A 25,007-nucleotide genomic window follows, 5' to 3' on the forward strand; every position below is an offset into this window, starting at 1 on the left:
TGCGCGATGATGCTGGATGGAATTAACAGCAAAACGTCGTGCTACTCACATTGTAAATGTTGTGGATTTACTTTCAAACACGCCGGTGGGCTGAAGTAGTAAACTATTTGACGTTTTGTCTACGTGACAAATCCATTACTAATTGACTGTGTCGGGTGGTGGAGGGTTCCGACATTAATGAGAACAAAAAAGACTTTAAAGTGAAATATATATATGACATATTTATACATATTTATGAATACATATGACATATTTATACATATTTATGAATACGCATTCATGAGCAAAAGAGCTGTACAGCTCTTTGGGCTTTACTCAGGTGGGAAACTTCTGCCTGCTGTGCTGCCCTATTGCTCGATAGCGATAAACATTTTGCATTTTGCAAAGAGCGGCGTGATGCACGCAAAATTGCATCTCAAAGCGCCGTAAGAATTGCAACGCAACTGCGCGGGGTCGTGACGGAGGGAAATGAGATGCAAAACAATTGAACACGTACGGCAGCGGCTCCTTCCAAGTTGAACCATCCAGGTCTCTCCCACCCGTGACGCTCTTGGAAAACGCAGCCTTGCTGCTGCAGAACCTGTTCAAAATCAACAAAGAGTAAATCCATGAGGATCACATGGTCATCATCATCAGCATAATCATCATCGGCAGGAGCAGCAGTAGCATAACCGTCATCAACAATCATTCAACATTTCTTCATTAACACAACAATAATGACCACCACCACCATCATCGTTATCATGGCCATTATCACCATCATCACTATCAACTTCGAACAACACTATTATTGTCATCACAACTAACACCGCATTCATCATCAACACCACCGCCATTATAATCAACATTACCACCATCATCGACTACGACCGTCATCGTTGTCGTCGTCAACATAACTACCAGTCTTCATCGTCCACACCACCAAAATCAACATCACAACTACAACAACCTTTACCACCCCTACCACCATCATTGTCATCACTATCAACCACCATCAACGTCGACACCACCATCTTTATCATTATAACAATCACCATGACCATCATCATCATAACGACTACCACCATCCTCATTATCAACATGACCATCATTATTATAACCGCATTCTTTGGCTTCACCAATACCACGACCACCACGACTAAATAATATCATCATACCACCATCTTCAACGACATCAATACCATCATAATCCCGATCGTGATAACAACAATCATTACTATCATCAACATCATCATGATCAAAACAATCATCATCGTTTTAGAGGCATGCCAAGAGATGTGACGTGAAATGTCCCTTTGATTTTACAATACCACCGGAAAACGAACGTGACCCGCAAAGGCCCGGCCAAGGCCACAACCTCCCTCCTACGGTGCCACTCCGTCTTGCTTTGTAATCGAGGACATAACGAGCGTCGCCAGGGGATTAAATAAATTGCGAAAAATTAAGAGCCGCTGAACCAACAAAATGGTTCAACGGAGAAGTGCTAAGAAATGTGAAGACGTTGCCTTTAAAGAAGAGAGCGCGGAAAACCTCCAAAACATCCGTTCTGCTGTGGGGAGCAGGCGTTAAGTATTCACTCACATTCTCTAAGCTGGCAAGAACTTCAAGAGGCATGCACCGCTGACATTTGGCTGTGTTTGGATTTCAGTGCAAGGTCCCATTTAGCTCTAATTAAGCGGGAATAATAATTTAACTCATGCAGTGGCCGCCAAAGTCACGAATGAGCCGGCAATTAAACTCAAAGCTTTGGCGAGGATTATGGGCATCACGACAACAATCCTCGACATTGTTTTAGGGAAAGCATATTATTTTAACAAATTTAATATCACCGTGTTTTCAAGCATCTGTTGTGGATTATAAAACGTCTGTAATGTCTCATGAAGCGTTTGGCTATCTGTGTGCGTGTGTCCCGTGCCACCCTAGGACACCCGTGTAAAAAAGATCAATCAAGGGATCATGCAAGGAAATCATAAAACATAATATTGCATTGCTCTTTAATACACACTCGTAATAATAATTACGAATAATGTCAGCCATGTTAGTTAATGGTGTTGTTTGACCATACTTCACCACGCTAGTCAGTACGGGTTGGTGAACCAGTGGGGCAGATGTCCAGGACCGGCTAGGATATCACTCGCGCAACAACGTTAGCCGTGTTCAGGAATTTAACTCAGCTCACCGGATTTGTAGTGCGGCGCTCTACCACACTGCTCCACCATACGCCCTCCCACTCCTCGCTATATACTTAACAAGTGAAGTGCCATGACAATGCTTGGACTCGTCAGTGGGGTGGACCCACTGGTGGTCTAACTGATGCTCGCCGTCCACACACACACAAGAGGGACCTCAACCGACTTCGCACCGTTTTTATAATCCCTCGACATCAATCGTCGACCCGCGGGGGAATGAGCTATCGGGTGTGACCCCACCAACTTGTACTAACCTTCAGTTGTTCACCTTATGAATGCATACACCACTCGTGAAGGTATCGGTGTGGGCTGCAGGGTGGTGCAGCGGTAACACCTGTACCTCACGGCAAGAAGGGCCTGGGTTCGATACTCAACTCGGATCCCTTGCTGTGTCGAGTGTGGATGTTCTCCCCGTGTTCTGCGTGGGTCTGCTACGGGATCTCCGGTTTCTGCCCATTTATTACGATAATGAGCCGAGAATGTCCGTGTGTCCCGCGCGTGACGTCACTCCACATCGAACAGCCCCCCTCATTAATAATCATTAACAGGTGACATCTTCCAAATGGACACCCCCCCCCCCCCCATCAATAATAATTAGCGGCTGACGTCACTCCACATGAGGGGCGAGGTGCCTCCTCCCCACTCCTCGGCGTCAACTCACAACCCTCACTACAAAGGCAGAACCCTCACGTCACGTGATCTCCGTAACGCTGTTGAGACATAGAAGTAAAAAGGACGTCATGACGAACAAGGGATTATAACCTTAAAATTAAATAAGTCTGTGTCACTGCGCACTTACAAATTGCACACGAATTGATGCAATGAATATATCACTTCGCGGTCTGCTTTTCGCTTGCAAGTTTCAGATTACTCATTGGTTTTTTCGGTAAAGTCACGTATGTAGAAATACAATAAAATTATATTAAAATAAATCACGACGTTTCGACCGCAACACAAGCGATCTTCATCAGGTGTAAAAAACAAATAGCGAGGGAGCACATAGGGTGACATCAACGCAACACATAGAGAGCGTTAAACTTACACGGAGGTAAATACCACAAGAAGATGAGAGACGATAATTCAACAAACCTAAGAAAAAATTTACGTGATGCAAAACCAGTCGGCCAACAACACAGTTAGACACTTGCCTGGCGGACCACGAATTTCAGAAGAGTGCTAAATTTCGTGTTCACCCTCTGGGTTGAACACACCAGCATCGACAGAGTGAACAAATACGAGGTACAAGGTAGCAGAAATACATATACAGGGACACCAAGAGGCAAGAAGAGGAAAGACGGACAGAGAAGCAAGGAAAAGGGCCGGAGGGATGAACAGACAGAGGCTTAAACAAGCAGCAGAGGTGGGGGGAGGGGCCGAGGGCAGGAATGGGCGCAAGGGCGCGGGCGGAAGCAGACGGAAGCATAGAGACAAACACAAACCACGGTCAACAAAACACAAAAGACGAAGCACTATGAGGCACTTCGAAGAAAAGACAACACAGGGCAATAAGTTTAGGACAGAATTGTAAAGGTAACTTCCCCGTAGAAGTGTGTTAATAAAGAATTAAAGCTTTCGTGACTGCATAAATTACTCTTCTGAAATTCGTGGTCCGCCAGGCAAGTGTCTAACTGTGTTGTTGGCCGACTGGTTTGCATCACGTAATTTTTCTTAGGTTTGTTGAATTCTCGTCTCTCATCTTCTTGTTGTATTTACCTCCGTGTAAGTTTAACGCTCTCTATGTGTTGCGTTGATGTCATCCTATGTGCTCCCTCGCTATTTGTTTTTTACACCTGATGAAGATCGCTTGTGTTGCGGTCGAAACGTCGTGATTTATTTTAATATAATTTTATTGTATTTCTACATACGTGACTTTACCGAAAAAAACAACGAGTAATTTATGCAATCACGAAAGCTTCTAATTCTTTATTAAGTTTCAGATTTACTGCCATTCACCCGTCCTTGGACGGGCAAAAGGCAAGTAGCTAATAAAACCCGACAAGGTAACTGACATTGGCCAAACATCTGAACACTGATCAATGACATTGCCACCTACTTTAACAGTTTGGCAGGAGTCTCTGGAAAGAGTCTTCGGACTCAATGAGGCTTTCCTGGGTATATACACACACCAATAATAACTAGTTCTGAATCATATTTGGAATAGAATGCGAACTAATTAATCGGCACCATACAACCACAATAAAAAGACAAAGGATCCCCTGCGTAGCTTTTTAGACTGTTTGGGTCAAGTGCTGTTAGCGAGCACCTATGAAGGCAGGCACGGTGCACCGAGGGATGGTGTGGCCTGACCACCACGCCCGGCCGCCTTTGTCTCCCCAGTCACACACAGATACACATGAAATTAAACATAAGCACTTACACCAGCCAGCAGTCTTTTGTGCATCGGGTTTGGACCGATGTCAGCAATTATCACTGTTGGCTCGAGTATTGGCTTTGAATTTATTTTGTTTATTTTTCATTTATTAGGTATAACCCTGTGAGCCATGCAGCTCTTGACTCGAGTACTGGGTTCCAGCCAGCTGTGAATCAACGTGGGGTTTTACAATGGAGCAGTCACCGATGACTGTCAAAACAAACCCCCCCCCCACTCCCACGGCCCCCGTTATTAATATTTGTGAGTCACTTAAACTGTCTGACTGCAGGTCAGAGGAGTAGACATTTCAATTCGACTGGCGTGTGACCAACACATTCACAGAGGAGCCAGCGAGGAGGCGACACGGCCTAGTGTGGAGAGGAGGCAACCGGGGAAAGGTCGGGAAATACGTTCCCGCGATATCAAATTCCACAGGTTGTGCCATTGCAGAGGGAGAGGGCATGGAGGAGAATTGGACTGAGTTCAGGGTAGAGAGGCAGGAGAGTGAGCGTGGAGGGGAGTAGAGTGAGATGAGAGGGGAGAGGTAGGAGAGAGCGTGGAGGGGAGTAGAGTGAGATGAGAGGGGAGAGGTAGGAGAGTGCGTGGAGGGGAGTAGAGTGAGATGAGAGGTAGGAGAGAGCGTGGAGGGGAGTAGAGTGAGATGAGAGGGGAGAGGTAGGAGAGAGCGTGGAGGGGAGGAGAGTGAGATGAGAGGGGAGAGGTAGGAGAGTGAGCGGAGGAGAGCAGAGCAAGTGGAGAGGAATATATTAACCACCCCAGAAGGGATCACGAGCCGAGGTTCCGACTGAGCAGGATTTGAACCCACACACGTCCGGATGTGAATCACGCTCTCTAACCACAGTGGCACCTGACCACGTGTAATGTAAAGATAATTTAATGAATTAAGGAATTAATTAACTTCCCCCACCCCAGCGCCTAACCTTGGCATCACTTCAAGCTAAATTCCACACCCTGACACAAGCATTAATGGCAGAGGGATTCTCCATCCCCTTCACAAGATAATTTAAATCCTCTTGCAATCAGCTCGGCATCTCATCTCATTAGGGCCTGATTAAATGTCAACTCAACTCGCCCGGAGCTCTCAACGCGGCTGCTCGACCCCCCCCCCTCCACCGCCCCCCCCCCCCCGGCTCCCCCATCCCAAACGGGCGCTCCTTGCGTGCCCAACATTGTGGCCGAGTGCCGCTGTCGTCGGAGCGTTTGACTCGCAAATGAAATGTCAAGGGGTTTAAATGTTGATGCCTCGTCCCCCGCTCCCTCTCTCCTCCGGCCCTCTCGTTACCTCCGACTTGGTCGGTCACTGCTGCTGGGAGACGTCGTCTGAGCCCCTGCTGTGCATGTCAGCTCAGGGAGACGAGCACCACTGCTCCCGGTCGTCACTGTTGTTGTTGTAAATACATTGTTTTGTTTTTTTTAAGTTCAAAGGTCGACATGAGGCACCACAGCTTTGCTGGAAGTCAACAGTGGATGTCTTACGGACAGGTCGGTCCCTGCCATAGGAACGTGGACCTTGACACCGTAAAGACAAACCAGTGCAGGACCAACGATCGTGTAAACAGTGCTGCATTGACTGCCTTCACCAAACCGGGGGTATTCCTGACGGGGGGAATACAAATGCTGTATTGATACGACGGCCTTGATAATCTCAGATTATCTGGGATATGAAAAGCAGGATTGTCTCAGGCTATCTCGGATGCTTGATAGATTAACAGACACATCAAGATCTCCTCTTTCCTCTCCCCACCCCTCCCTCGGCATGTGAGTTACCTGTCTCCCTTCTCCCTCTAAATATAAATCCTCCACATCCCCTGCGCGTGGTTCCCCACTTGGTCAGGACAGCGAGTCCGATCCCCACCTCCCTGGGTACTGGTCCTGCCGAGCCCAATTCGGAATTTCTGTTCCCTTCCAATGGCGATCAGCGGCATCGGACCGTGCTCCCATTGTGTCACAGTGAAAAAAAAAACAGATGCATCAAGAGCGTCCGAGCCGGCTCGCTAGCTACGCACGCCTACGATCCAGTGCCTCGGACGCAGGTGGATCACGCACATTTGCAAAATTCCCCAAGCCAAATTGTCTGCGAAGTGGCCAGGAGGTGGGGTTCGTGAACCCATCTGTGTGGACGTTAGAGTCTTACGACCGCACCACTGGGTATTGGGTTTCTGCCCACGCACAAAACAAAAAACAAAAGTTACCAAACATTCCAAACCAGCGCAGTTCTGGGGGGAAAAAGCAACTTTGAGGCTTTGCTTTGTAGGAAACTAGACAACGTGTCCGAGCGTATTTTATATAATAAACTATGAACATTTCCAAAACACAAATATGCACGGTGACTATAGGGAGAGTGCGCGTCGACAAAACTGACGCATTCAACGCGGAATAAACACACACACGGAGATTCAAAGGAACACTGTAAAATAACAATAAAAACTAGCTACCTCAGTTATCTACTCTACTGAGGTGTGTCACGCTACATTACGTATTCATCGTTTTTATGTACTGCGAAGACGTGCGCCCGCTGGGTTTATTCAGGCCTCCTTCCGTTAGTCGTCGCCCCCTCCACCGCTCGATTGGCCCTTGTGAAGGTTTTTACTTATTTTGGGGGACACGTGGAGCCTGGGGGTCACCGGACCAGACTCCCCGAGCATAAAATTATTCCCGACGATCGGCGCGCCGTGACCTTTAACAGCCGCGGTGCCGCCGACTCCTCGCATTGCACCGGGCAGGGTCACGTGACCGGGGCTGGTCGTTTGTTGCTTTATTTTTTTCAAACGAGCTCTTGACAAAGCCTTGATCCATTATGTCGGGAAAACACGCGTCCCAGGAAGTTTTCCTTCAATAGAGGAGGTCTCTGTATAAAGACAAATAATCGACAGCAATCTTATTTCCTTGTGGCCGATATAACGTGTGCTTCTGCATCTCGGATGCAGATGATGCAGACAGTCGTCACGCTTGTACGGGTATGGATGCGAATGCCAGGCCGTTCAGTAAGCAGACTGTTTTTACTCAATTAAACAAAAGCAAGAAATGCTGCCGCTGCTGCCGCTGCTGCCGCTGCTGCCGCTGTTGCTGCTGCCGCTGCTGCAGCTGCTGCTGCTGCATTTGCAGTGGTTCATGTGCACAAAAATAAATAAAAACGTTTGTCAACAACACTGACCTGCAGAGCAAACGTTGCGTGGCAGAGGGACGTTTTAGATCTCCTTGCGATGACGATGGGACGAAGGCCATTGCTCAAACCGTCTCTATACTAAGGAACGTCAATTCAGAGACAGCTAAACATCACCTCATATAATATATGTGTGTATATATACATATATATGTATGTGTGTGTATGTATATATGTTTGCCTCTCCAGGGCAGTGTTGTTATTGACGAGCATGCCGATTTATTTGCTTATTTGTGCTTGTGAACCACTGCCAATGCAGCAGCGTTGTCTTTGTTTAAGTTATTAAAACAGGCGAGGCCACGGTGAAGTATTTGGAGCTGCGTCGCGACACGCGCGCAGACTCCGCATGCCCACCTCGAGATGCGACCGTGTCCGTCCCCGGTGCTCGCCGAGCTGCATTGGCTTCCGTTTGCCGCATGGACACATTGTAAGGTCGCACTCATCACACACAAAGTGATCGCCACACATGAAGCACGATGCCTCGCTGATCTCGTCAAGGAACATAAAACATCATCACGCAAATTTCAGTCATCCTCGCAGCAGCTTGTGGCTAACCAGCAAACAAAGATGCTCACCGCATTGAGCACTTTCAGATGAGCTTGTGCGGCCGTCTGGAATGCTCTTCCTTACGATATTAGGAAGCCACTGGAGCTACGCACTCTCTTTATAAATGCTATTTGTGTTTAGTTTCTTGTCTTTCCCCCGCACCTCCGATTAGCACGGCTGGCTACGTTCGGTGCGAAATAAGTTCAACATACATACATAGATGTCCTACAGCTTCCAACTTGATACAAAACAGCATCTGTTGATTCGTAGTTGTCCTTAAAAGTTATGTAACTTTTGATAGACAGTGCATTAACGGACAAGAATATTAAATTAAATTTGGGTCTATCATCTGACATTCCAGTTGCTGAATTCAGTTCCTGAAGCTCCCACCACCACAGCACATGGAGCGAAACGTCGGACATCGTGCCGAACAACAAGCGGCACGACCCGAAACTTGTCCGAGAGCTGAACTTTACGACCATGGCAACATCCGGCTGGATGAACGCACCACGGATTGTGACGTAAGCGGCGGTGAGGTTAGTGCCGGCGGTGTTATGGTTATTCTTATTACTCTTCAGCTTGTTTACCCAGTAAAGCCTCACTGAGTTTTGAGATTATTTTTTTGCAAGTAGAGAGGCGACGTTGCTGCTGCTGCCACTGCTGGTGCTGCATTTAATCCCAACTTAGTAAATTTTCAGGTTAATTTTTCAGCATTTGGATGCTTTGGCCAATACCAGTTCCATTGCGCATGCTGTTTATTTTCTTGCTATGGGAGGAAACCAGAGAAACAGGACAATACGGGGGGGAAGAGGACATCCCAACTCCCACAAGCTGGGAATCGAACCCAGGCTCTTAATGCTGCGTGGCAACAATCGGTTCCCGCTGCGCTGCCGCCCCAGCGTGAGCCGACCTTGTGGAAGGGGTCGAGGCGAACGTTGCGGGAAGCCAGCGGCTCGTCGTGCGGGAAGACCACCGAGTAGTTCTTGGCGTACGACTCGTGACTCCGCTCGCGAATCCAGCGGTTGTTATTCGTCATGGAGCCGTGGAAACGTCTGGCGGGGCGGGGCAGGGAGAGGGGGAACACACACCGCACGTACGTATTGAGGGTGACGCAGTGGTGAGTTGTATGTACGTACGTTGAACTTCTTTCGTGCCGTACGTAGCCGACTGAGCTAATCGGAGGTGCGGGGAGAAGGACAACAAACTAAACACAAAAATCAGTTCTAAAGAAATGAGTTTTCAATCAAGATTTAAAAGTGCATAGCTCCAGTGGTTTCCTAATAGGTGCAGGCGATATTCACGTATCTGACCTTTTCACATATCCACCCACAGCCCTATGGCCCCAGGGAGTCGGATATGCGACCTTGTATTCCATCGTCTCGCATGACAATGCGTTGCGTTCCCTACCGTATGTCGTAGCTGAACATGTCTTTCTCCGGGCGTCCGTGAATGATCCAGTGAGCCAGCTCCTGGCCACAGCCACCTCCCAGCATCATCCCTTCGCAAGCATCAACGCAAAACGCGCACCGCACCACACCACGCATCAGATGCACCGAGTGGCGGTGATGTCACTAAGGCGCCCGCGCTTGGCTCCGTACACAGAGTGCCGCGGGCTCACCAGCAAGAGATCACGTGACAGACCCAGGTGTTGAGGGTTAAGAGACTCCAGTGACTGGGAGATTCGCCATCTTACATTGCCCACCACTCGTTGTGCCAGCTGCACGCCCGAGGCTGCTGCCTGAGTGACCGGACGCTGCAGAGGGCTCAACATTTGCCAGCTCGCCTGTGGCTATGCTGTACTTGACCTGTAATCCAGCACTGTGGAAGTAAGGGTTGGTCGATCACGCACACACCGGTGAAACGCCATCTCCACCCGTGGGAGTTGAGGTCGCCATCTTACGGATTTGGCCAGGATGTGATTGCAGTACAGCAAGTGGGTCAATTTCCACCTGTGCAGGGATTGAGGGTCACTCCCCTCACACGTGTGGGTTTTCCCTAGGTACTCCGGTTTCCCCCCACGTGTATGAAACACTCATGAGTGGAGTTGGCACATCATGTCAATATAGGACCACAGAGCTTGAGTAATTGTTGATGCGGGTTCTGGCTGCCTTTGTGTACTTTATTCCAAATGAGAACGACTCCACGAATCTCTGTGATCTCTGTAGTTAGACCTCCTGTTGTCCACACGTAGACATATGCACGAGCCTAAGTTTGTATTTTACACATTTGTAGTGATACACTTAGAGACACTAGGAGTGGGAGGCACTCTATGTATTATAGCCTTCACAAGGTACACTTCAGTCAGGACAGCTGGCAGACTGCCTCACTGACGACGCCGAGAAGGTAACGATGGCGACGAAGACTCCAGCAGCCCGCGGAGATCCACTCCAGACTCTCGGTGTCCCCTTTTATCTTCCTGGCGTGGCCTCGCTCCGCCCCCGGGCCACGCCCCCCTTCCTGAACCTACTCGTGGCTCCCGGGCTCACCTCACGTGCCCCCTCTATCACCTTTGCCCTACATCCCTCCCTCTGCTTGTCACGTGACCTGCTGACAGACAGGGCTGCTGCAACCGCAGATCCCCATCTCTATCAGCAACCCACGCTATGCTCCATAGTGACACATTCCATGTCACTACACTTTTACCAAGGCATTACTAACCAGTTTATCTGCATTAATACATTTCCACGATTAACTATTTTAAGACATGCCTCGAAGTTTTCCTGCCTTACATCCCAAAAGTAAATTCTAAATCTTGAAACGTTTCGTTCTTCCACAGTGCAGTTCATAGCGAGCACAACACTGCATCTAATTCTCCTCTTAAATGTATTCCCACAAGTGACATTTAATGAGCTATTAAGACTCTTAGCTTGGTCGAATATTAACGTCAGAGATTGCGATGAATTAAAGCTTCTACCTCAATTCAAATTAATCTCACTGAAAATTTTAATTCTGTTTCCAACATCATGCAGAAACATGTCCACTTGAATCCGTTCACTCTTTATTATGCGTATCTTCACTGAATTATATGTAAAACATTTATTTTTTTATTTTCAAGTAAACATTTGGGGCTTCCGAGGATACACATTTTACCTCGCCTGCATTTTGAAAAACTCCTCTGTGACGCAAGACCCTGTTGAATATTACTGGAATGCACTTGTTATTAAGTTTCAACTCTATTCACAGATGTTGTAAAATAAGAAGAAATAGTTTTTATTAAGCGCACAGTTTTTGTTCCTTTTCAGAGAACGAGTGATGTAGAGGCATGAGGAATCACAGGCAAACGGGAAGGCATGCAGAACCGGGTGCCAAGAATTTCCCAAGCTCTGTAGTCCTAGTTTGGTTCGTTTGACCAACTCGATTTAATGAGTCGATTATAGAGTAAACTGGAGAAAACCTGGAGAAATTCGCAAGTGCGTGTGGGGTAAACGCACAATCCCCGTACAGATGGAAACAGGTGGAAATAAACCCTCGTGCTTTACTGCCATCATACCCTGGCAAGCCAGGAGATTGTGACTTTGATGCCACACGGGTGGGGCGTTTGTGATTAGTTTCACGAGTTTGTGTTATCCACCAACACTCACAGCCTCCACAGCGCTGGACTAGCCATCATGCCGCCTGTTCAAGAAGTCCGTGGTTCGAGGCCCGCGGCTGCCGTGGTTCATACTCCGGTTGTTTAATCCAGAGAGTGGATGTGTGAGAGTGAATGTGAGGTCAGATGTGAGAGTGAATGCGAGAGTGATTGTTTGAGGTAATGTGTGTATGTGAGTGCATGAGTGTGAGTGCATGAGAGTGAGTGTGAGAGAGATGCAGAGCATGAGAGCCCTCACCTGCGCTGTTGAAGCCACAGCCAAGGAAAAATCCACGCACTTCCGGCGACTCTCCCAGCAGAGGCTTGTGGTCTGCAGTGAAGGATTCTGGGAGAACACGTGCACAATGTTTCACAGCGTTAAAGAAACACCGTACAAAAAGTCCCAAGTGCCTCACTATTTCACACGAGCACGTGATGGTGCTGGTCTCGAAAAAGCATGCAGCAATACTGAGCCAGTGGTGGAAATTCTACATTCCCATGTCCAGAGGAAAAACACTGTCAACTTTTCGCAAAGTAGAAATCTTTTGTATTATTATTATTGTAATTTTCCCCAATGAAATCCCAATTGTGTTATTGCCGTTAGGTCTTGAGGCGAAATGCCTGTTCGGAACTGTCTCAGAGCGGTGCAGCCCCTTCGTGTCAGAGATTAGCCGACAGATGTAGATATCACAGAGCTACCTCTGAGACCCCTTCTTTAAGTGACCTCTGGTCAATATAGTAAAGCAGTGGGGGGCAACCTACGGCCCGTGGATCCCCTCGTGGTGGCCTGGTCTAGGTGTGTCCAGGGTGGATCCCCTCGTGGTGGCCTGGTCTAGGTGTGTCCAGGGTGGATCCCCTCGTAGTGGCCTGGTCTAGGTGTGTCCAGGGTGGATCCCCTCGTGGTGGCCTGGTCTAGGTGTGTCGAGGGTGGATCCCCTCGTGGTGGCCTGGTTTAGGTGTGTCCAGGGTGGATCCCCCCGTGGTGGCCTGGTCTAGTTGTGTCCAGGGTGGATCCCCTCGTGGTGGCCTGGTCTAGGTGTGTCCAGGGTGGATCCCCTCGTGGTGGCCTGGTCTAGGTGTGTCCAGGGTGGATCCCTTCGTGGTGGCCTGGTCTAGGTGTGTCCAGGGTGGATCCCCTCGTGGTGGCCTGGTCTCGGTGTCCAGGGTGGATCCCCTCGTGGTGGCCTGGTCTAGGTGTGTCCAGGGTGGATCCCCTCGTGGTGGCCTGGTCTAGTTGTGTCCAGGGTGGATCCCTTCGTGGTGGCCTGATCTAGGTGTGTCCAGGGTGGATCCCCTCGTGGTGGCCTGGTCTCGGTGTCCAGGCTGGATCCCCTCGTGGTGGCCTGGTCTAGGTGTGTCCAGGGTGGATCCCCTCGTGGTGGCCTGGTCTAGGTGTGTCCAGGGTAGATCCCCTCGTGGTGGCCTGGTCTAGGTGTGTCCAGGGTGTATCCCCTCGTGGTGGCCTGGTCTAGGTGTGTCCAGGGTGGATCCCCTCGTGGTGGCCTGGTCTAGGTGTGTCCAGGGTGGATCCCCTCGTGGTGGCCTGGTCTAGGTGTCCAGGGTGGATCCCTCGTGGTGGCCTGGTCTAGGTGTGTCCAGGGTGGATCCCCTCGTGGTGGCCTGGTCTAGGTGTGTCCAGGGTGGATCCCCTCGTGGTGGCCTGGTCTAGGTGTCCAGGGTGGATCCCTCGTGGTGGCCTGGTCTAGGTGTGTCCAGGGTGGATCCCCTCGTGGTGGCCTGGTCTCAGTGTGTCGAGGGTGATGCCTGAGGTCATGATAATGAGTGCACAAGCACCACGTCAAGCTTGCGGCCTACTGAAGTGAAGGAAGGCTGCTCACGTGGCCCACTAACTAGTCTAGGTTGCCTATCACTGAACTAACGGGCAGCACTTGAGAAATCATTAAAAGGTATTCTTTAGGTCTTTCGGTAAAGTCTCACGTAGAACAAAAAGATTAACAAAAAACTACGACGTTTCGATCGCAATGCAAGCAATCGTCATCAGGTTGCGATTGAAACGTCGGAGTTTTTTGTTCTACATGAATTCCTGCAGTCACGAAAGCTTTAAGTCAAGATCATTAAAAGGGTTGACCAAACTCTAAAGACACACAAACCAGCATTAAAAGCATGAGTAGCAATGAGCAAACGCATTTTGTCCCAGGTACCGCAAATAAAAACTTCCAAAGACAAGCGCATGTTGGAACCGCATTACAGAATCTACGCGTATCTGTGACCCTTCTTCCTCGTTTTGGTTTCCATCTTCCACAAACCAGCGTAGCAGGGCTGAGGACTCATTGCGCCTGTGCATTGGTCTCTAGGTGGCCCCGGGGGATGATTACGTGGTGACAAGCCGGCACACACACACGTACGCACGCACGCAATGATCTGTGACATTCAATCTGGCCAGGGGAATGCGACGTTCTTTAATATCCATGCAATGTGGCCAGTCCACACCGCTGAGCACACCCAGAGGGCACGGTTTCGCCCCTCAGCTCACCATCATTGCTATGGTGCCCCATCTCCTGATGTTCCTGTGTTGTCATTCGCAGGGATGATGGCCGACGAATAACATTAGTCATGGAGTGTAGGCCAAAGGAACTGGACGCGTCCGACGGGACGTCTGCCGGTGAGACGGGGCGATGAGACTCGGCTTCTTGTGCGAGGTGACGGCAGCTTGGGGGGAGACCGTCATCCAGCAGTGGATTGCACACGGCTGATTATGACGATTGAGTTAATTCAAGCTCGCTGATGATGATAATGATGAAACTCTGAGAGTGGTCTTTGAATGGCGCGTGGACTGTGTTTACAGCGTCCCCCACTTGTGCCACCCTGCCGCCCAAAGTCGATACGGCAAAAAGGGTCTGTGTTCAATTCCCGACTGGGGAGCCTTTGTGCGTGCAGTTTGTACATTCTCCTATTGATCTCCTATTGTCTCCTCCGGGTTCTCCGGTTTCCTCCCATAGCTAACAAAGAAAACCAGACAATGCAGCTGATATTGGGCAAAAACAACATCCCGATGCTACAAAATGACACTGCAAATTACCCTACATAGCTCATCGGATTCCTCCAGTCTAAATAATTATTCTGATTCTGACTAAATTGGGATTGCATACAGCAGCCAGCAACATTGCCCCGGACTGAAAAACTTGGCAGGACCCTCCTGACAAAGAGTCTTGAGACTCGACAAGGCTCCCTCTGGGTAAACGAGCGCAATAACAAGAAGGGGGTTGAACTACATCAAGCTGGAGACGAGGCTGTAACAGTGGTCCTTGAAGGACATGCTGACTGTGTCACAAAGAGGAAGCAGTAAAGTTTCAATTTGATTTTGTTGAACCGGGTGAGGGCTCATGAGACCAGCGTGAGTGCCATCCACAAGAGTGACTCGGGGCACGAGTGTGTGAGCAGGGGCGCGACGGTTGCTCTACGTAGGGTCCCAAATGAGCAATTTGTGGTGCAATTTTTCAAAATTTGACAAATGCGGACTCTGGTGCCAGCACACAGTGGGCCGACTCCTGCATAATTACATCAGGGGATCATGTTGTTATGGTTCATATGCACACCGCAGTAATAACCTGGGCGGCCGGTGAATTCGAATCGTGAACCTCTGCAACAAGCGGCGAACGCCGTTACCTCACCTCAATAGCGACTGAACGAGTCAGCAATACTGGCTACAGAAGGGGACCCATGGCAGAGATGACTTATATAGAGTGAGAAGTTGAGTATCCCAGTAAATTACCCGCGGAGCTACGCGGCTCTGTTTCAAGGGTGACTCGGCCAACAAACAGACACGGCAGCAAGCGTTACACACTAATAAACACGATATTAAAAATATAAATTAAGTAATTAAAACCAAATGAATTTACCAAACAATTCTGTAAATGCGTAGTTTTGCATTCTTTTGACCTCAATAATGTATAAGAGAGTAAAGAGATGGCAGGGCGGGAATCCTCAGAGAAGAGACTCCAGTTGGTTCCAAGACCTTGCAGCAGCAGCACCTGCATAAAACGTTTTTTTTTTAAAGTAGTGTAAGAAATCTAGGAATCGTGAATAATCACACACACGTCACAGATTTTTTTTGGTGGATTTCGGTATTAATACATCTGATAAAGTACAGATCTTTGGGTAATTGCCTTATAAATGAATATCGCCCATGAGCTTGCAGAATAATGGACACGTGATGGTGATCGAGATGTCACTCCTTAGAGGAGAGTTGGTGGGAGTCTGGCAGAAGGGAATGATGGCGGCATCAACGGCAGTGCCCGATATGACCTCTTGACCTTGCTGCCTATTGCACCACCTTATTCGACTTGTAATCACATCACACTTGTGCTCCGGGCGTCGAGGAGTCAGAATTAAATAGATGAGGCTTCTGGTGACCTTTCCGATTCCACACCGCAATCTATTCACCAGAGTAATTGAGCCACCGCACACAGGTGCCTCAGCCCGGATATCAAATTTGAAAGACGCCCACTAATAAACGAACGTGCCAGGTAAACCACAGGGAGTAAGTTTATAACAGAAGCAGCTACGTGCCACCGAGTGGGCCCACTGACTTCCTGGTTTTTGATTTTCGGTTTCAGCCGCCCATGATAGATTTGGGTTGTCCAGTGTGGGCGGCGAGCTCATAGCCACAGTTTATTCGCCCGGTGGTTGTGCGGTATATTAAATTCGGTTAATCACCTCATTTGGCAATTTCCCATTGAGAACTCAAAATAACACTTTGATCTCTGCGTAACGTTCTTTACAGGGGTATGGAAATGAATCTGAGAGGTCGTCCGCCTCGGAGATGGTGGGATCGTGAAACGTGGCGGAAATTTGGAAAGGGGCCTTAATCCAATTGTGGATTGACCATGCCTGCTGCTGCTGATGATGATGATGACAAATTGATGTGGTATCTCGTGTGGATAGGAGGCAATTGCAGTGACTCCAGGGCTATGTTTGTGCCATCATCTTTCAGGACCATTGTGTGACACAAAATTGCTAAACTATTTTACTCACCAAGTAAAGCCCACTGGACTATTAGCTCTTTATTAGTGGCGACCTGGCCACACACTATATAGTTCGCCAAAGTGACTGATCTAATAATAATACTTTAATTTTATATAACGTCATTCATGCTAATAGCATCCAATAACGCTGTACATTAATTATATATAAGGACCAAATCCTATATACGGCTACTATCAAGCAAATGAAAAGCTTACTATCGAGCAAAAAAATGAAAAATACTAATTAAGAAATGGCACCAAAACAAGAAGCATCGTATCTGTAGCAGCCAAATAATCTCAACGTATGTTTCGAAATGTGGAGGGAAAACCCAGAGGACCCGGAGAAAAATCCATGCGACCACCATGGAGAGAGAGAACACACATACTCCAAATATACAACAGGCATCTGGGATCGAACCCGCGAACCTCCTGCATACCGGGCGAGGGAGATAACATCTCGCCACAAAGTGATGCACTGCCCAGTGTAAACATTTATTTCGGGGGGAAATTGTCATTTGGCACGACACTAAATTATTATCCATAATAGGATTATTGTAATTACGTTTATAGAACGCTATGCCTGAGATAATGGGTCTCACTGGAACTTGATCTATTAAATGAGTCGAGCCCAAGATAAAAGCATATCTCTGTCATAGGAATGTGGAATTTCGACCACTCGGTCAAGTTTACCAATATAGATGCACACCACCACATGATCGTGGAAACAAGTTCAGCTTTACATTTATAGTAATTTGATTTGGTATTTGTGCTATTCTTACAGCACAAGGATGCCAAGAAGGTGCTGTGTCACAGATGGATAAAGTCCTCCATTAGGGGGGAGGAGGAGGGGGTGTGGACATTGCTTTGTTGTTTTACCCGAATAAATTATTTAGGAGTATATATTTTTTCAAACTTGGCCAATTTGAACCGTGACGCCGGCACACATTGCCCACTCTTCTTCGAACAACGTCACGGGATCTTTAGCGTTGCCTGTGAAATCAGAGGGCGTGCATTTTTTTAGTCAATACACTCACGGTATTAACCATGGCAGCCGCTGGGTTCAAACCACAAACTCTGCAACTTAGCAGAAAACGCGCCACTATTCGACCACATCACTGCCGAAGTGCAGTCTTCGGACACTGAAACTGGGAGCCACTGGGGCAAAGCTGCGAACTCAAGGACCACTTGCAGGATGTGCCATCTACTGGCCAAGAAGGCCACCTTCCCATGCGCTCTGATCAAGTGTGGGAGCATCGCCATGGAGTGGGGGAGCCTTCATCTAGCAGCGGATTAGCAATGGGCTGTAGAGAATGCCGGTCCGCAATAGGAAAGGTTCACAGTTCAATTCCTGGTTTGAAGGTTGACTCAGCCAATCATCTGTCCGTGCTCGATAAAAATGAGCATCACTTTGTGGGGGAGTCAACAGTGGATTGGCTCGCCCCCACCATAGGAGTATGGAGCTTCCACCATTAGCTCAGGGGTGTAACAGGGCATGAGTAGTGTCATAATCCTCATTCGAACAGGAAATCACATTGTAATATTGCATCGTCATTATTGGTCAGGTAAAAATCCTCCTGACACTGGTTTAATGACAGGTGGCTGAAACCCGAATTTGAACCGAGGCTCTCAGCAGTGCTGGCTCAGTACTTTCCCTCTCTCTCTCTACGTATGACTGGGCGAATAACAAGTTATATAAGTCTACGTCGACATTAGTTAGCCAGCAATTGGCTTCAGCTGATGTGTGGTGGATATGATTCAATGCCTCCGCTGAGCGTTTGGAGTTCACAGTGGTTCAACTGCCGTGTGGTCGATGGTCCGGTTGGCGATTCCGCAATCATTGACGGGGCTTTCCACGACTTTCCAGAGGTCACAGTGGGAGTATCTGACACGAGGTGCAGCGGATTCGATTTTTTAAAACAAACCGTTCTTGTTTCGGTGTAAATTCACTCTCCGAGGTTTAGCGGCGATCAGGCCCCAGGCACTCGCTCGGGATGTCGGCACTCGGCCAAACCCGTCCCCGTTTTCCTCCGAAACGCCGAAGCCCGAATTGTCACGAGCTCCGTGGCCGCGCCGGAGACCATACGAGCGCGTCGGGCCGGCCGGGCCACCGCCAATCCCCCCCGGCGCGCCACGGCCGAGCCTCACCGGGGCCGCACACGGTGGACTTGATGCCGGTGTTGGCGAGCGTGGGCACGCGGTTGACGGCGCCCTCGATGTGCTGCGCGAAGACGTCCCAGTCGAGGTCGAACAGGCCGAACGCGAAGCTGTCGGAGACCTACGCTCGACGCGGGAGAGAGAGAGAGAATTAGAATCAATCAGAATGTTTATTTAAACGGCAGGAGGAGGAATACCAATGAGCTATGAAGCTCTTGTTTCACAAATGTCCAGTATGGGCACGGCGTCAGCAAAGTTACAGCAGTGCAAAATAGAGAAAATAGTAAGAAAGTAACTAAAAATGAGTAGATTCGGAGCTTTCGTGACTGCAGCAATTACTCTTTGGTTCTTTCGGTAAAGTCACGTAGAAAGAAATTAAATTTAATAATAATTTAATTTCTTATTAATTCAATAATACATTTCTTATCTTTTAATTTGTTTGTACGTGATTTTACCGAAAGAACCAGAGTTAAATGAGTAAATATATAATGTATTCATGAAAAATTACGATTGATTAAGCTTGGGAAAAAGCAGCAAAAACAACAACAATGCAGTTCCAGACCACAGCAAGACAACACCACACAGTAGCAGTAGTCCCTCAATACAATGGCACATTAACGTTGAACTATCGATACACGGGTAACGATCAAAGTAAAAAATCACGTTGGCAAATGTGACTGTGTCCAGCACTAATCTCCTGCTTCAGAATATTTTTTGATGGAACATTCACGATGTTAAGTAGGAACCAAGGTTCTTCCAAAATGGTGCTGCAACGGCAAATTCTTAATTCCAGGGATATTTAAAAGGGAATTCGACAGACGCCTGATGTTTCTTGGGTTTGACAATGGGAATAATTACTGAGCCAAGTCCAGTGCAGGTTTGCCAATCAAAATATTGTTGATGAACAGGACACAACGTAGACTTCTTCTCTGATCAGGTGAGAGAGGCCCCTTGCCCACCGAACAGCGACGTGTTGCACCGGGGCTACAATGACGACGAAGCGAGAGAGGCGAGAGAGGCGACAGAGGCGAGAGAGGCGACAGAGGCGAGAGAGGCGACAGATGAGAGAGAGGCGAGAGAGGCGACAGAGGAGAGAGAGGCGACAGAGGCGAGAGCGGCGAGAGAGAGAGGCGAGAGAGGCGACAGAGGCGAGAGAGGCGAGAGAGGCGACAGGCGAGAGAGGTGACAGAGGCGAGAGAGGCGACAGAGGCGAGAGAGGCGAGAGAGGCGACAGAGGCGAGAGAGGCGACAGAGGCGACAGGCGAGAGAGGTGACAGAGGCGAGAGAGGCGACAGAGGCGAGAGAGGCGAGAGAGGCGACAGAGGAGAGAGAGGCGACAGAGGCGAGAGCGGCGAGAGAGAGAGGCGAGAGAGGCGACAGAGGCGAGAGAGGCGAGAGAGGCGACAGGCGAGAGAGGTGACAGAGGCGAGAGAGGCGACAGAGGCGAGAGAGGCGAGAGAGGCGACAGAGGCGAGAGAGGCGACAGAGGCGACAGGCGAGAGAGGTGACAGAGGCGAGAGAGGCGACAGAGGCGAGAGAGGCGAGAGAGGCGAGAGAGGCGACAGAGGCGAGAGAGGCGAGGGCGGCGAGAGAGGCGAGCGGCGTGAGAGGCGAGAGAGGCGACAGAGGAGAGAGAGGCGACAGAGGCGTGAGAGGCGACAGAGGAGAGAGGCGAGAGAGGCGAGAGAGGCGAGAGCGGTGGCACACGCCCCCCGTGACCTGCCGCTTTCGGAGACCACAGCAGCAGCAGCAGAAACCCAGCACGCCCCTCGGTGACGCGCCCCGAAACGCGTTGCGCGACTTGCCGTGCCGTGCTAAATTGTGCTATAACTCGTACTCGTCATTGCTATAGTGTGGCTACGTCGGGTGATGTGGGGTGAGGGCGGGTAATGGACTCCGTACCTCCTCCCAGAAGACGGGGTTGGCCTCGTATCCCCCCACGGACAACGCGTCGCCCTGCAGGCGCAGGTACACGGAGGCGTCGTGGTCTCGAACGTTGGGCATGTTCTAGAGCAAACGCACACGAGAAACATCGCGTTTTCATCGCTTCAAATGACAAACAAGAGGCAGCTGCTATTAAACCATTTTTTTTATATTTTATTAGGTAAGGTAGACTGAGCTCTATAGCTCTGTTTTTTCAGAAGCTACCTCGCCACAAACAATAGCTCAATGAAGTGGCTTTGACGTGGACATGTATAGCAGCCAAATACTCTAAAACGTGTGATGTAGTTTCTAAATGTGGAGGGATAAACCGGAAGACCCGGAGAAAAATCCACGTGACCATGGGGAGAGAGACACCCAAACTCCAAATATATAGCAGACGTCAGGGTCGGGATCAAACCCACGACCTCCTGTATACCAGGTGAGCGTTGTTAACATCTCCTAGCCACCGTGATGATGAGAGAGAGAGACACACAAACCCCAAATATATAGCAGACGTCAGGGTCGGGATCAAACCCACGACCTCCTGTATACCAGGTGAGGGTTGTTAACATCTCCTAGCAACCGTGGCACCGTTTATCGCTTAACCAGGTGAGACCTGCAGAGGCCAGAATCGAGGCTCATTGCTCGTGTAACCTGGGTCACCACAATGAAAAAAACAAATAAAAGTACTGGAATTAAGCAATTATGAATCAGAACAAAAAAACTGCGTCGCATGTGACACCAAAGTATTGCAGAATCATAAATCAATGTCAAATAATAAATTCCCTATCGTCTTAATTCGGCTCGGGCAAATTATTTGCAGACCTTCAACAGACGAGGATTCACGAGTCAAATGCACTTGCAGGTGAAGTTACCGTGAAGAATCGACGGCTCAGAATCAATTGTGCTTATAATGTGAGAGGGTATCCGAGGACATTTTTTAAGCAAGGCGATGATCGGCCTTTTGGGGTCATTCAGAGAGAGCGATGGAGAACCACGCGGGGCTTCTAGCTCTCGGTACAGTGCGGCGCGCTCCCGTTGTTGTGGGGCATTCGATTCCATCTCCCGGCTCAGCCGGTCACGTGACGATGCGGTTGAAGGCTCGCGCGCGCTGGCCAGCGCCAGCCAGCGCCGGCCAGCGCCTTCCTTACACAGCGCCCGCTGCAATCGGTCACCAGTTCCTCCTCATTTTGGGAACCAGGGACGGATCCTGAAAACGGTTTAACCCACCGTATGTACACTCGCAAAGATAAAGATCACCCGCATAGCCTAAACAGACGACTGTCTCGGGGGAAGTACCGTTAGTGAGCACGGCACACAAGAGAGCCAGCACCACGTTGGGCCACTTTTGTCTCCCGAGTGGCGAGCTTTACGCACCGCACCACGCACTCATCTGAGGCTAAGTCGACCGAGCAGAGGCCCCAGGACCGGTTCAGATAATCGTTACTGGTGTTCGCCGTGAGCAGGAATCGAATTCAGGACCCCGAGTTCGTAGCGCAGCTCGCTAACCACTGCACTACCGCTCCCCACACACACAAACACTCGCCGCACGGGTCACCTGGATTCCCTCAATGCGCTCCGTCACCACGTACGCGTGGTGCATGGCGCAGAGAGGCACATTCACCCCCGCCATTCGTCCCAGCTTCCTTGCCCACACCCCTGCAAAGACAAGAGCACCCATTGAGGCTGGCATGCCACACAGGTGGACGGGGGTGGGAGGGTGAACTCCACCAGAGCTGGCCGCAGCAGGAACTCATTTAAGATTCACAATTGAGTTTCAGGTCAGATCGCGTGAGTAGAAATGTGCGTCGTGATCCCTACTCCACCCGACATGGCCAATAAATAAAGTTGTCACGTGGCGAACAAACACGACAAACATACGCGGCGCGTAGCAGCGCAGGTGGGTGTTAGAAAGCGGTTGTTAAACGTGTGTGGATGGCTCTGCAACACAACGCAGTGCAAATTTATCTTGCGGGTCAGTCCTGCGCCCAGTCGCATCGATGCAGTGGGTGAGCACACGGCATCGCGCAAGTTCCACTCCCCCACTGCGCCAGAGCGGGGCCCTCTCCTCATCATCTATCTGTCCCCACGTGCCCCGCCCCCTCGGTCTGTGAGGAGTGTACATGCCGCCCCATCTATCATAGAGCTCTCAGCGTACAAGAAGTAGAACACGTTCTGCTCTCCTTTAACCCTTCTATCTCAGCCCTTCCCAATGGGATTCCACTGAAAAAATAAAATCCTGATATGGACATCAAGTTCCATAGTAGTCCCGATGAAGGAACCCTTTTTGACCCATTAATTGCACCAAATAGACTGCCTAACGACCGGAACGTGGAATTTCCACCAAAGGCTCAGAGCACTGTAAACGGGAGATGAACCCCCAACTCAATGCTCATATGAGCAGAACACGAATTAAACTATGCTAGACTACATAAAACATTTTTATTTTATTTTATCAGGTGAGGTCCACTGAGCTATTGACTCTTTTTAAGGAGCGACCTGGCCACAAATGATTCGTCCACTAAAGAGGTTTACAACGTGGAAATGTAAAGCAGCCAAATACTCGAAATGATTGTTGATTCTAAATGTGGAGGGAAAAACCGGAGGACCCAGAGAAATCCACACGACCACAGGGAGAGAGAGAGAGAGACCGCAAACTCCAAATATACAGCAGGCGTCAGGGTCGGGATCGAACCCACGACTTCCTGTATATCAGGCGAGGGAGTTAACATCTCACCACCGCAGCGCCCCATTCACACTGGTGGCGGCGGAACCGGAGGTCATTACCGGACACTGTCACTGGAGGCCGTCACTGGACGCTGTTACCGGCACAGTTGACGACGCAGGGCGTGTGGATGACGCCGTGCTGCGTCTCCACGGCGCGCACCCTCGCCACGCCCATGTCGTCCTCCTCGACGCGCACGCCGGTCACCGCGCAGTTCTCTATCACCTGCAGCAGCAGCAGCAGCAGCCGCATACAGGGTCGCCGCGCTAAGTCCTCGCTTCACGCGTGGTGTTCACACAACGCCTTGACGCTAAAACGTGGTTCTATCACGAGGGAACACTTTTCGCACAATGTGGAACGCGCACCGTTATGACGCGGTTCCTGAGCAGACGACGACGAACTACTTTCTTGAGCTGCGCGGCTGAGCGGTTTGATACGCAGAATGACACAGTAACGTGGCGGCGTATCCTCAGTTATTTGTCCCGCTATCTCACTGCGTGAGTGTTTGTCGCACCTCGCCAAACTTTCTCGTTACATTATTTATTGGGCAATGGTTTTTGCTTCAAATGTTTTTTGCTTAAAGCGGCACTTTTCAGGAAGGCATCTACCACGTGGTTAAACGAGGACTTGCCGTACCACCTGCTGCAGCAGCAGCAGCAGCAGCCACGCACACCACGGAGTGATGCCACATTCCACCCGGCGACTGCTGGTGTCTCCGGCAAGAGGAGCCTGTGTCTCGTATACTCAACCCCATTGTCTCTGTTCGTCTCCCTCATTCATCCTCCATGAGTCCATCACACTCGGACCCGAAACCATCCTTTCCGTGTCTCCCACACGGGCCTCTTGTGCATCCCTCATTCTATGTCTAAACTAAAACTAAACAATGTTTATTTCAATCTTTATTTGAAGCTTTCGTGACTGCAGGAATCCATACTCTTTGGTTCTTTCAGTAAAGTCACGTAGGTATAAAATAAAATAAATCACGACGTTTCGGGCGCAACACAAGCATCCGTCATCAGGTGGGACAGCATGGCCTGCTGCTGATGCAGACTGTTTTAAAAACAGTTTGTGCCTGAAACGTCGTGATTTATTTTATTTTATACCTATGTGACTTTACCGAAAGAACCAAAGAGTAATGTTTATTTCACCAGGTAAGGCCCACAGAGCTATGTAGCTTTTTTTCAGAAGCAACCTAGCTATCATAAATTATAGCTCAACGAAGTGGCTTAGCATGTGGAAATATATAGCAGCCAAATACTCGCACGTTGATTCTAAATGTGGAGGGAAAAACCAGCAGACCCGGGGAAAAATCCACGTGACTACAGGGAGAACACGCAAACTCCAAATATACAGGTATCAGGG

General features: G+C 49.4%; 1 protein-coding gene across 6 annotated transcripts in view; it reads right to left on the minus strand.

Annotated features, from left to right (window-relative positions):
• The window catches only part of SARDH (sarcosine dehydrogenase), a 103,267-nt gene that overhangs the window by 67,490 nt on the left and 10,770 nt on the right, over nt 1-25,007 (minus strand). For all 6 annotated transcript variants that reach the window (XM_076074729.1, XM_032973222.2, XM_032973225.2 and 3 more), the window contains 8 exons: nt 23,747-23,870; nt 22,479-22,579; nt 20,900-21,004; nt 18,989-19,118; nt 12,118-12,204; nt 9,698-9,788; nt 9,201-9,342; nt 497-580 (listed from right to left, as the gene is read on the minus strand). In XM_076074729.1, the coding sequence (XP_075930844.1) occupies nt 497-580; nt 9,201-9,342; nt 9,698-9,788; nt 12,118-12,204; nt 18,989-19,118; nt 20,900-21,004; nt 22,479-22,579; nt 23,747-23,870 (864 nt within the window). The remainder of the gene's footprint in view (nt 1-496; nt 581-9,200; nt 9,343-9,697; nt 9,789-12,117; nt 12,205-18,988; nt 19,119-20,899; nt 21,005-22,478; nt 22,580-23,746; nt 23,871-25,007) is intronic.

This window comes from Petromyzon marinus, chromosome 50 (genome assembly GCF_048934315.1).
Source record: "Petromyzon marinus isolate PM22_M1 ecotype Great Lakes invasive population chromosome 50, UKy_Petmar_22M1.pri1.0, whole genome shotgun sequence".
In the NCBI taxonomy this organism is placed as follows: Eukaryota; Metazoa; Chordata; class Hyperoartia; order Petromyzontiformes; family Petromyzontidae; genus Petromyzon; species Petromyzon marinus.